The sequence below is a fragment of the Micromesistius poutassou genome (genome assembly GCF_964030765.1).
Source record: "Micromesistius poutassou genome assembly, chromosome: 17".
Lineage (NCBI taxonomy): Eukaryota > Metazoa > Chordata > Actinopteri > Gadiformes > Gadidae > Micromesistius > Micromesistius poutassou.
The window spans coordinates 1,446,982-1,460,161 of NC_140287.1; the positions used below are offsets into that span (position 1 = coordinate 1,446,982).

Here is a 13,180-nt window from a genome sequence, read left to right on the forward strand (position 1 = left end):
TGGAGTCACACCAGCTCTTCCTAACTAGGCCGATAAAGAACAATAAACTAAATAAATGGGAATGATGCAATCGGCGCCAGGTGGACAAAACAGTGTCGTACCTGGACCCTGACGTAGACCACCACGTCCACAGGGAAGGAGGAGTAGGCCGAGGTGGACGACGACACCAGCGACGTGGCCGACTCCTCCAGAGAATCCACCGGTTCAAACTGGCCCAGGTCCTCCTCCTGGGAGGTGGCGGCTGAGGGGGTCAACAAGCAGAGAGTACACCATCAGAAACGTGGACCCACTGACACCCTGACCCTGTTTAAAGCTGGAATTGTACAAGTTTACGACATAACTACAACTCAAGTTATGTGTTCAAGCCCTGAATTAGCCTAAATACTGATGGCGCGCACGCGCGCACACACACACACACACACACACACACACACACACACACACACACACACACACACACACACACACACACACACACACACACACACACACACACACTAGAGCATGGAAATTGGAGTTGGTGTGGGTGTTGCTTTTGTGTTAACGTTCATTTTACTTCGCTGGGGACACTCGTGTTAATTAGAATCTCATAGGCTACCTCAGAACCTCTCGTGTCATTTTGTGGAATTGATCGTTATCGTGGCCTTTTCTGTGGGCCTATTTGAATTGAAATTTCAATTGCGTGTTGCGCTCATCTGTTGACATTTCCAAATGCCTTGCAGTTGTTTAATAAAGGCGCGTCGGGCTCAGATGCCTGTCGGCTCGGTTACTCCTCTGTCGACGTGGGTCAGGCTCGGACAGAAAAATGCGTCCCGTTCCGCGCTCTAACACACACACACACACACACACACACACACACACACACACACTAACATGTATAGTTCCTCTCCACTGGCGTGATGGGGATGGTCTCCAGGGCCTTCTCCAGGAAGTCCAGCAGACAGGGGCTGATGACCATCTCCTCGGGGAGCGTCTGCAGAGCCACCCAGGCGTACAGCTTGGCCGTCTTCACCCCGCCGCTGCTCTTGGCCTTGGCTGTAGGGACACATTGTAGACGACGCCATCAGCTCAGGACCTCTCCATGGTTACAGCTGCTTCACATGTTAAGGTACCACGACCAGGGGCCCCGTGGGCGGGCCCTCCAGGGCCCCTTGTGCCGGCCCTTCAGGGCCCCGTGGGCGGGGCCTTAAGGGCCCCGTGGGCGGGGCCTTAAGGGCCCCTGTGGGCGGGGCCTTAAGGGCCCCTGTGGGCGGGCCCTTCAGGGCCCCGTGGGTGATCAAACCATACAGCTGATCTCACTTTACACGACGCACTTCCAAAAAGCACAGTTAAATGCAGAACAAAATGATAACATTTCGGTGATTTGAAAAGGACAAAGCACGCGGACCAGCGCTCTCAGATGGGCAGCAGAGGCGTGAGGACATCATCATTGTTGATTGATTGATGTAAGGAACAGAGGAGGCGGTACCTGAGGTGAGGGAGGGCAGCAGGGGGGTGGTGAGAGAGCTGGTCTTGCTTGGAACGGCGTTGGAGAGGCTGTCCACGTCTTTCACCCCAAACAGCTTGGACTCTTTGGAGAAGGGCAGCGAGGAGCCCCGGGAGACGCTGGGCGACTCCGTCTTCAGGGTCTTGGAGTTGTAGTGGAGCTGTGGAGGGAATAAATGCTCCGTGTGAATCCCCATTCCAGCTCCAGGAAACACAGGGTAGTGGAGGTACCGGCTGCTTCAGCCAGGGGGAGATCTCATCAAATAATAAGCACGGGTTAAAACATAACATGTGTTAAACATACTATGTTCTAACCGTGCTTGGAAGAAAAATGTACTTCTGAGTAGGCCTGGGCAATAAAACAATTAATGATCGTATCGTGATAGACTTTTGATCAATATCAATATAAAACATCTTCAATATATATATCGATAAGAGACTGGACCACTGAATCTAGCAGCTGGGTTTGTTACACAAACACGGTTCCACACTTCTTTACAATATTTGAGTGTTTTTCATTGTCGTATCGACATTGGAGTATTTATCAATGAAGAACAGTGGAAGGTCATATTGTTAAAAAGAAGTGTTTAAATCCGGCATGGTAATTCCTAGTCTTTTTAGGTCATTAGAATGATCAATAGTAATCGATATGGATCAATATGATCACGTTATATCGTGATGTGTCTTTCTGCCATGTCGCCCAGGCCTACTTCTGAGGGAATCACTCCTTAGAGTTTGAAGCAGTCACTGACTCCGCTCTGCGGCGGTGTGAGAGCCAGACCTTGACGTCCACCCCCGGGATGTAGAAGACGGTGGTCTCCAGGTCGTTGGACTTGGTCTGCAGCGTGGAGGGGCACTTCTTGCCGGTGAGGAGGTGGCTGGTGGAGCTGTATGCGGGCTGCAGCTTCTTCTTCTTGGGCGGGGACTCCTGGTCCAGACTGCGCAGGCTGCGGTCGCAGCTCCTGCAGAGCACAGCGGAGGTGGAGGGCTGAGCCGCTGTGCTCTGAATGAATGGACTCAGAGACGGCCTCCTCCAGCTCTCCTTTCAACAGTCCGTACTCCTCTCCATGTAATCTGATGTTTGATATATACTATATCTGATCGATTTAATCATAATTTAAATAATGATTACAACCTTTGAGGAAAAAAAAGTATTGATCAGGATCACGAATACTGCAAATTGTGTGATATATTTGTGTTTTCTGAATGCATCCGTCTGTCTGTCTGTCTCCCTCCATCCAAGAAGACATATACAGACATAGGAATATTCTTCAGTCATATTCTTTATCAAACCTTCATTAATCTTCTATTGCCTCAGCAACGTATGTGTGGCGACCTGTTGAAAGGAACCATCAGCTACGTTTAACATGAGATAGAACTGACGGACAGACAGACCTCTTGAAGAACACGTCCTCGTGGAGGAGGTACAGACAGACAGACAGACAGACAGACGGACAGACAGACAGACAGACAGACGTTCTGAAGGACACGTCCTCGTGGAGGTGGTACAGACAGACAGACAGACAGACAGACAGACAGACAGACAGACAGACCTCTTGAAGGACACGTCCTCGTGTTCCGGCTGGGAGGTGGTACAGACAGACAGACAGACAGACAGACAGACAGACCTCTTGAAGGACACGTCCTCGTGTTCCGGCTGGGAGGTGGTGGGGTGGAGGACACACTTCCCGCTGTCGATCTCCACCCGGACGTCCAGCTCAAAGTCGATGTTGCGCTCGATGGGGGGGCCGAGGAAGCTGCGGCCGGAGGGCGTGCTGGGCCAGCGCTCGCTGAACAGCTGGCTGACGGCGGCGAAGCCCGACGCCTTCTTGTGGGACGCTTGGCTGAGGTAATAATACAGAGTTTAGAGGGGGACGCCTTTTAGACTGTTGAATGACGTATGGGTACATCGTATACGTCTGCTGAGCTAGAAAAAAGTCTGAGCCAGGGGGAGTACTCGTGGCAACCGAGAAGGCAGAAATGAACAGTGAGAATGATAAGGGGTGTTTCTAACATACAGGCCCTACTCTAAGCAGGCCCGGTTCTACGGGGGTGCATAAGCATGCATTGCACCCCCAAAAAAATTGTTTGCACCCTCAATTGAAAAAAGGAGGGAGTGAATTATTATTATTTTTTTATAAATATGATTAAAAAAAAGAAAACACTTGCTCACAAAACTAATTGTTCCATTAAATACCGTTGTTTGCTGCATTTATTTTGTTCACTAAACCGATAAGAACGTTATTATTATTATGACAGGTGCGCGTAAACTGCGCCCCGTCCGGCGGCGCGCACGTCAGTGACATTAAACTTCTTCGGCAGCAACAATTAGGCATTTACAATGGATTTCCGAAAATAAAAAAGAACACCGCAAAAGAATCCAATACATCAGACAGTATAACCGTTGTGAACACTAGCACTAGCAACGCTAGCTCAATCCTGCCCGACTCGCTGCCTTTGCCGGTGCCGCTCTCACTCCCGGACAAGCAGCCTTTGCCGACGCCACTGTGTTGTTCATAAGAACCCATATTTGCCAATTGTGTTTTGATTGTATTTATTTACAATCTTGTGAACTTTAAGAAAGGCACTATGTATTACTGATTACTTTTTGTGAAAATAACATTCCTAATTGGGTTTTATCTGTCAGCATTAAAAGTTTTGGGCAGCAGAATAAGCACTTATTGACATTAAGTGGTTCACATAAAGGTGCATCTCATAATATTAGAATATCAGGGAAAAGCTATTTTTTTGTAATTTAATTCAAAAGGTTCCATATAATCTAGATGTATTAGACATGAAGTGATATATTTCAAGCATTATCTTGTGAATGATAATGTAAAATTATTTTGTAACATTTAGTGGTTCACTTATATAAATACAGAGCATGTTTTATGTTTATGTTGTTAAATTATTTGGTCTCACAAGGCTACAGTGCTGCTTGAAAGTATGTGAACCTCTTGAGCCTTTTCAAATTTGATTTAATTTAACCATTATTAATTCATTCTCATATCCAAAGCTTGGATATCAATAAGCTAACGTTGCAGCTGAAATGTTCTCCACATCACAAGACATGATGTGATACCATCTTTTAAGCACAGTAAATGTTTTTGTCCCAACATGTCAGTACAACTACCCAGAAGTGCTTGTCTATCTACTGGTAGAAAGGCCTAGTGTAAAAAGCGAAGTCTGAACTGAAGCTGGGTAGCTGGTTTTACTATAATACTGGTGCACCCCCTATAATCTCAGATGCACCCCAAGGCATTCTGTTCTGGAACCGGGCCTGACTCTAAGAGTCCCCCCGCATGCAATTATTAACCCTAAAAAGCAGGATATTTACCAAACACCAACACAACTTATTTTAGATGAAAAGTGATCTAGTGGGTGACATGGTAGTGCTATGAATAGTTCCTGGTCCAAACCTCACCTTAAACACATTAAGTCCAACAAAGATAGGGTAAGATGTAAATATGGAATCCAGCTTCCCTCTTAAGGTTATTGGTAACTAGGGCTGGTAACTAGGGCTGGGAGTCACAGGGCGCCTCACGATGCGGTACGCTGCGACACGCGATGCATGGGCCGCGCGCAATATTTTTCTTTTTAATTAGAAAAATGTTGCGCCAATTTTGCGCCAGTGTATCGACTCTCGTATTGCACGAAAAAGGGCGACGGTATATCGGCATATAGATAGTTTGTCCCACCCGTATTGGTAACTATTTTGGAACTTCAATCTAACGCCCCCAACAAAAATGTATCATTCTAAACGTGCCTATGATAGTTACTGCCTCACCCCGAGCAGCTCTGAACACACCACTGGAGCAGGCTGCAGTTCAACGACTGGCCACAAGGAGCAGCAATGAGAATGGATTTCTGATTCTTACGTACTGTTCCTTTAAACAAAGAACAGAATGAAGGAGAACATAGTACGTACAGCGGTCTGCGGTAGCTGAAGGGCCGCACTCGCTCATAGTCCTCGTCTTTGTCCGTGTCCTCGGAGGACGAGGAGGACAGCTCCCCCTGGTGGTGACCCCCGTCGTGCTGGAAGGGAAGTGCGGGTGAGAAGACAGAGGGCGTTGCGGGGGCACTGAACACCGGGTAGTGGCCCTCACTACCCGGTGTGAGAGGATGAGGAGGATGAAGAGGATGAGGAGGGTGATGAGGGTGATGAGGGTGTGGAGACCCATCGGGGCCGCCGCCGCCGCCGCACAGCAGCTCAGATTCTGTCTCTTCTGGGAACTTCAGAAAAAGGAGGCAAAGTTTAGCGTCATAAAGAACATACTTTTGTTTTCTCATTTTCATTAAGGATGCCATTTATCGTCATCTTAAGCATAAGCTTAAGCTTCAATTGGTGGTACATGAGGGGAGTGATCAGTGAACTCCAGATTGACACTAGATGTTTATTTTAGATTGCTCAAACACATGTAAGCTGCAAGTCGCATGTTATTGTGAAATAGTTTAGTTACAGCATGAGCCATTCCCCAGTCACCAGACAGAAATAATACAAATGTGCAACACATACTGAAATATACCTCTGAAGTTATTGTCTTCATAATATCAATCCCATCCCTATACCATCACCATTCTACTACACTGGCATAGCACGAGAGACAGAGCAATGACATGGACACACTGAAATCAAGCACAGGAAGTGTATCCAACGTTCAACATCTCAGACATAGAACATCAACAGAACGAGAAAGGTTAATGCAGAGTTATTGTTTTGGAAGAGACATCCCCCGGAATGAACAGCCGGAAACATAAGGCAGGAGAGCTGTTGGACAGCAGACAGGACGGACAGTGAGCCAACGCAGATAGATCCGGTACAGAGCAGCAGATCCCTAACCCAGTTAAGAATCATGTTTTGATTAATGTGCTTTCAGAAAGAAATGAGCGCTGTGCTTTGTTCATAACTGATTTTAAATGTGGTCGAGATGAGAAATCGTATTCAGGTAGCAAATTAATTGCTTCTGTAGTTTTATAAATTCACAAATATGTATTTAGGTCATCAGCTTTATGAAAGTCCTTAATGTCATTATTTATTACAAATGACTGTATATTTTCTATTGGTACAGAAGTGACACTTATTTTGGTCAGAAACCAAATCCTTCCTTCTTCAGCGGCTACATGCTGAAGCTGTTGAACGATGTGGTGCACAGCGCTTTCTATCTGAAAGCTAGAGATTAGTTTTTGTTTTGCGTTTGATTACAGCTTTAGTTCCAGATACCTTGAATACCTCTCCTGGACTGTTTGTGGAGTCCGTGGCTTCCTTATTGATCTTTTATTGAACAAAAGAGACAATAAGGATGATCCAGATGAAATAATGATGTAAAGAACGTGATAACAGGAAGGTAAATATCCAAAGGAAAAATGAATAAATGTTTTAAAGCAGCTCAGAGGTCTGTTACATGTGGTCACTGACAAAATGTCAAAGAGCTGATTGTTAGAAAAAGTGTCCTTTCACAATATCCAAATAAAGTGCAGACATTGACTTTTAACGGGAACGTTTGGTATTATGAATTTGTTTTGATTCCTCGTTTATGAGTACATTAATGAGGTCAATTATATGATTCAAAGTACAAATTTGAGATGGGCACATAGAACCTGACCCAGCCCTTTGTGCCAGTATCAACCAAACCGTGGTGAGCTGAACAGGCGTGGGAAGGTAAACGTGTAAGAGGGAGGGTCCGTGCCATGGACTGAACATCTCTGACAAGAAAAGCATTTGGAATCTTTGATGAATGAAAAACATTGGCATGTTGTCCTCTAGTGTGAAGTTACCGTGTCCTGGATGTTGAAGGTGACTCTGGGCCCAGGGGACGAAGCCTCCATGCGGACGTCAGGCAGGTCGTCCACATCTGCTACCTTGGAGCTGCTGTCATGAGCACCAATCATAAAACACAAGCCATATGTCTAGGAATGGAACACCTGATAACAACAACTAAAGTCAAGAAGAGACTGGAGTCCAGTCTGTTTTATTAGAGGTGGTAAAGGTGGTTTTTCATGTATCAAAGCTTTGATTTGAACCATTTCATCAGGCATACTAAGGCGTCTAAAGCCTTCCTCAGTGTCCTGCGTACCTTTGGCGGTCCAGTTTCTTCAGGGGGGGTCTCCCCGCTGCTGCGGAGATGCTCTTGGAGCGGTTGTAGCTCGGCTTGTAGCCCAGGCCCCACTTATCCTTCAGCGACGCTGCCTGTTGGGGCACAACACCAGCATGGAAGGTGTGCGGCCACTAGGACTGGACCATGTCATAGTGGCCACTGACACCATCACGGTTTAGTGGTGGGTGTTATAATGTTGCATTTACTACATTCATGATAAATATATGTTAGGAATTGAATGACAATTACCACAGGTTTGTGGTATTTGTAAGATCGGTTATATGGAGAGATGCATGGATAATATATTGTATATCTTATCAGTATTGGCAGATAAAAAATTTTATTGGCATGAGCCCGATAAATTGTTAGCCCGATTATTTTGATGCATTTATTGTGTGCAGACTTTATTGGCGATGGTGAGGAAAAGGCAGTGGTCTCAGGTTACACCGGACAACATTTAAATACACAAGTAAGCTGCCAGTGATTGTTAAAAGCACTAAAGTAGGATGACTTCCATTAACGAGCACACATTGTTCAAATCATATTGCTTTCTTAGAGCTCCCAAACCACTAAAGTGGAGTGTCCCGTTCTGTATTGAGTCCAGGGTGAACTGAATCCTCACCCTCATGCTGGATCTCCGGAGCTTCTTCCTGACGTCCCTCCTGATGTCGTTGACGGCCACAGACTCCAGCTGCTGGTACCGCTGGATCTCCTGGTTAATGGTGCCCTCACTGGCTCCAAGCTTCCTGAGGTTTTCGAATGGTAGATGCAATCAATTATGTAGTATATTGTACAAAAGAAGCCCTGGTGAGCAATAGTTATTTAGTAAAATTACAGATGTTTAAATATGAACATAAACTGTATAATGTTCTCGTGTACTTCCCAAAAAAAGCTTGCAGAGCTCGAGTTGACAACAGGCAAAACCCATTAAGGCAAAACCCAGGAGAGGGCGAGAGGTCAAAACAAGAACCAATATCCGCATGACTCAACGACTTCTAGAGCTGTTGAACTACTCTCACAAATCAGACTTTAGATCAATATCGTCATGGACTCCTGCTAACAAGTTTACTTTGGTAGAATTTCTCCATAACAAAACAAGGTGTAACTCAAGGTGTGTTCTGTTATAACACAGTAGGACTGCTGGACCAGAGGTTCTGTTATAACCCAGTAGGACTGCTGGACCAGAGGTTCTGTTATAACACAGTAGGACTGCTGGACCAGAGGTTCTATAACCCAGTAGGACTGCTGGACCAGAGGTTCTGTTATAACCCAGTAGGACTGCTGGACCAGAGGTTCTGTTATAACACAGTAGGACTGCTGGACCAGAGGTTCTATAACCCAGTAGGACTGCTGGACCAGAGGTTCTATAACCAGTAGGACTGCTGGACCAGAGGTTCTATAACCCAGTAGGACTGCTGGACCAGAGGTTCTGTTATAACACAGTAGGACTGCTGGACCAGAGGTTCTATAACCAGTAGGACTGCTGGACCAGAGGTTCTATAACCAGTAGGACTGCTGGACCAGAGGTTCTATAACCAGTAGGACTGCTGGACCAGAGGTTCTATAACCAGTAGGACTGCTGGACCAGAGGTTCTATAACCCAGTAGGACTGCTGGACCAGAGGTTCTATAACCAGTAGGACTGCTGGACCAGAGGTTCTATAACCAGTAGGACTGCTGGACCAGAGGTTCTATAACCAGTAGGACTGCTGGACCAGAGGTTCTATAACCCAGTAGGACTGCTGGACCACAGGTTCTATAACCAGTAGGACTGCTGGACCAGAGGTTCTATAACCAGTAGGACTGCTGGACCAGAGGTTCTATAACCCAGTAGGACTGCTGGACCACAGGTTCTATAACCAGTAGGACTGCTGGACCAGAGGTTCTATAACCCAGTAGGACTGCTGGACCAGAGGTTCTATAACCCAGTAGGACTGCTGGACCAGAGGTTCTATAACCCAGTAGGACTGCTGGACCAGAGGTTCTATAACCAGTAGGACTGCTGGACCAGAGGTTCTATAACCCAGTAGGACTGCTGGACCACAGGTTCTATAACCAGTAGGACTGCTGGACCAGAGGTTCTATAACCCAGTAGGACTGCTGGACCACAGGTTCTATAACCAGTAGGACTGCTGGACCAGAGGTTCTGTTATAACCCAGTAGGACTGCTGGACCACAGGTTCTATAACCAGTAGGACTGCTGGACCAGAGGTTCTGTTATAACCCAGTAGGACTGCTGGACCAGAGGTTCTATAACCCAGTAGGACTGCTGGACCAGAGGTTCTATAACCCAGTAGGACTGCTGGACCAGAGGTTCTATAACCAGTAGGACTGCTGGACCAGAGGTTCTATAACCCAGTAGGACTGCTGGACCACAGGTTCTATAACCAGTAGGACTGCTGGACCAGAGGTTCTATAACCCAGTAGGACTGCTGGACCACAGGTTCTATAACCAGTAGGACTGCTGGACCAGAGGTTCTGTTATAACCCAGTAGGACTGCTGGACCAGAGGTTCTATAACCCAGTAGGACTGCTGGACCACAGGTTCTATAACCCAGTAGGACTGCTGGACCCCGACTGCCCTCCAACAGAGACAGAGCTGGCCTATGACGGTTGGAGATGGTACGTGGACAGAGGTGAGGAGGAGGTGGGTTGGCCTGGCGATTGTTAGTACTTGCACTTGGTTCTATGAACATCTTTACTGCACCGACAGCGATATATTGTTTCACTTCTTATGACAAATGTACTTATTAGCTGTGTTTGAAATCGTTCCCTATTCCCTCACTCACTATTCCCTATACAGTGTTTATGATATAGTGAACTATATAGGGAACTAACAAACGAGAATTCGGACACTACGCTGAACATTTCTGAACGTTATTTGCGTCAGTAAATGCGCCCACATTGCATTGTGGTACATGGGAGTAACATGTAGGGAACATCGTATGTTCACTCAAATGTTGGGTATTTTATAGTCCACTATATACAGTATATATACTATATATAGTGAATGAAATTAACCACTGAGAATTCAAACAGCACTACGAAATGGCGAGCACCCTACATAGTGCACTATATCAGTGATAGGGGACGGTTTAGAACACAGCTAGTGTCGCTTTGGATAAAAGCGTCTGCTAAATGCCCTAAATGTAAACGTCTGGGGTCTTACTTGAGGTCATCGATGACCTTGGCTTGTTCGTTGAGCTCTCTGATGTCCACCAGCCTCTTGGTGAACTTGCGTCCACGTGCGTCCACCACTTGGTTCCCCGTCACCAGTGGTCTCCTCGGGTCAAAGGGCTCCTTGTTCCCCACACAACCACAGACACATGTCAGCTAACGACGACCAACATGCCCATACATCCACAGCCAATCTCTGCAAGAGCTTCCAGCAGATAGAAGCTGTAGACAAATGATTTGTGCAAATAATAATTGGTCCACTTGCTTGTTTCATAAAGAATTGGTTTAATTATTATCAGGAAATTATCAATCAATCCCAATCCCAAATCTCAACACACATCCCTGAGTGTTGTCTTTAAATGGTTAAGCCTTCTTATTGTTTTATACACCACTGACAGCGCCCAGGCCAGGCCTGTTTGTCAAGTGGTCATTTACAAACCAGTCAAAACAATAAGAAGTCTGTGGACAGGTCAACTCGATGTTGCTTATCTTGCTCAAAGGCACCCAGGTAGGCTGGGGACATCGAGGTTCAGACCCACAACCTTTGAGCTGAGACAAACACAATTGCCAATTAAATAGGGGTTTGCTTATCAGAAAAAGTAGATTATTTGGGTTACATGCGATTCTATTGAAAATGTGCGTTAAGCGTTTAGTGCTCAGTGTCGGAGGGAACGCAGGATGTGTGTTTTCAGCTTCACTAAATAATTACCCATTAGAATACATTTGTGAAACTGGGTTTGTTGCCATCAGACTAAAGTCTGAAATACAATATCAATATCAAACACTACAAACCGAGTTGGTTTGGAGGTGTTGTTATTTAACGTTTGAATTAGAAAATGGTGGTATGTTTTGGGAGATAAACCAATTTAGTGTATTTTCCAATTTGAATAGAAGATGGACTGGCCTGTAGCGGTTTACTCTGCTCTTGATACTCTGACGTTCGTAGCCAACAGCTAGCGCAAAGCAGCTTCTATCGGAAATGTTGTCATTACATTACAGCGGCCCAAAGAGTTCAATGAGATGGCAGCAAGCTGTTCCACAAAAGTACCCTTTTGTCATGTGTGATGCATGTGACCACATTCCCACACCTCTGGCGGATAAAGAGCCAACAAAGGACGGTACATAAAGACACCACCACCAGCGAATAGGAATAACATCAAACTCTAATTGTCCTGTTAACGGCTCATAGAGCTATCGTTGGCAGCTCTATGACACACTTTCATCTGGACAACAATGAAAGTCTGACACTGAATTAAAGAAAATATGTGCCATTTACTCGACATGTCATGCTTTTCTTTCGCTTGTTTCATAGGGAATGTCGGAAATAATAATTAATCACATTTCAGCAACCTGGCCCTTCAAATGAAACCATTCTATGAATCAAAGGTTAATGTGGAGAAAGGGTTTTTTAAACATCATTAGGTTAGAAAAAAGCCATTCAATTTCTTGACAAAGTGAAGCAGCCCATTATTGTTTGTGGTCGGTGAAATTAAAGCATTGCCATTCTTTGCATTAACACCGATTCACACCAGCAGAGCTCCGCATGTTGAGAACCACAAGAGGGCAGCGGTTACTCTCCTCCGCCCACCGTGAAAGCTGCTCAGCGTACGGAGATAAGGGACTACATACACAGCCCCAGGAGCGGGGTCTCAGGCTCTTTGCGTCGCCCTCTTCCAGGCGGGGACTCGCACAGTTTAAGTAGTCGGCCGGCGAGGAGACGCTCTGCGGCCGGGGGCTCAGCCCCAGGATGTGATTTACCAGACGCTTCCTCAACGTCAGCCTCGGGCTAAAAGGGACCTCTGGACTCTGGACACACGGACAGTGGGGTGTACAGTAAGGGACCTCTGGACTCTGGACACACGGACAGTGGGGTGTACAGTAAGGGACCTCTGGACTCTGGACACACGGACAGTGGGGTGTACAGTAAGGGACCTCTGGACTCTGGACACACGGACAGTGGGGTGTACAGTAAGGGACCTCTGGACACACGGACAGTGGGGTGTACAGTAAGGGACCTCTGGACTCTGGACAGTGGGGTGTACAGTAAGGGACCTCTGGACACACGGACAGTGGGGTGTACAGTAAGGGACCTCTGGACTCTGGACAGTGGGGTGTACAGTAAGGGACCTCTGGACACACGGACAGTGGGGTGTACAGTAAGGGACCTCTGGACACACGGACAGTGGGGTGTACAGTAAGGGACCTCTGGACACACGGACAGTGGGGTGTACAGTAAGGGACCTCTGGACACACGGACAGTGGGGTGTACAGTAAGGGACCTCTGGACACACGGACAGTGGGGTGTACAGTAAGGGACCTCTGGACTCTGGACAGTGGGGTGTACAGTAAGGGACCTCTGGACTCTGGACAGTGGGGTGTACAGTAAGGGACCTCTGGACTCTGGACAGTGGGGTGTACAGTAAG

At 46.6% G+C, this 13,180-nt stretch overlaps 1 protein-coding gene across 8 annotated transcripts in view; it reads right to left on the minus strand.

The window, feature by feature from the left end:
• kiaa1109 (KIAA1109) overlaps positions 1 to 13,180 on the minus strand; it is a 97,776-nt gene that overhangs the window by 15,029 nt on the left and 69,567 nt on the right. For 2 of the 8 annotated variants that reach the window (XM_084482461.1, XM_084482455.1), the window contains exons 63-74: positions 12,386 to 12,562; positions 10,749 to 10,879; positions 8,203 to 8,326; positions 7,560 to 7,672; positions 7,261 to 7,351; positions 6,707 to 6,757; positions 5,414 to 5,718; positions 3,114 to 3,329; positions 2,267 to 2,447; positions 1,469 to 1,646; positions 874 to 1,035; positions 102 to 241 (exon numbers count right to left, since the gene is read on the minus strand). In XM_084482461.1, coding sequence (XP_084338587.1) covers positions 102 to 241; positions 874 to 1,035; positions 1,469 to 1,646; positions 2,267 to 2,447; positions 3,114 to 3,329; positions 5,414 to 5,718; positions 6,707 to 6,757; positions 7,261 to 7,351; positions 7,560 to 7,672; positions 8,203 to 8,326; positions 10,749 to 10,879; positions 12,386 to 12,562 — 1,869 coding nt within the window. Of the gene's footprint in view, positions 1 to 101; positions 242 to 873; positions 1,036 to 1,468; positions 1,647 to 2,266; positions 2,448 to 3,113; positions 3,330 to 5,413; positions 5,719 to 6,706; positions 6,758 to 7,260; positions 7,355 to 7,559; positions 7,673 to 8,202; positions 8,327 to 10,748; positions 10,880 to 12,385; positions 12,563 to 13,180 lie in introns of all 8 variants that reach the window. The other 6 variants (XM_084482456.1, XM_084482454.1, XM_084482460.1 and 3 more) reach the window with 5 other exon arrangements.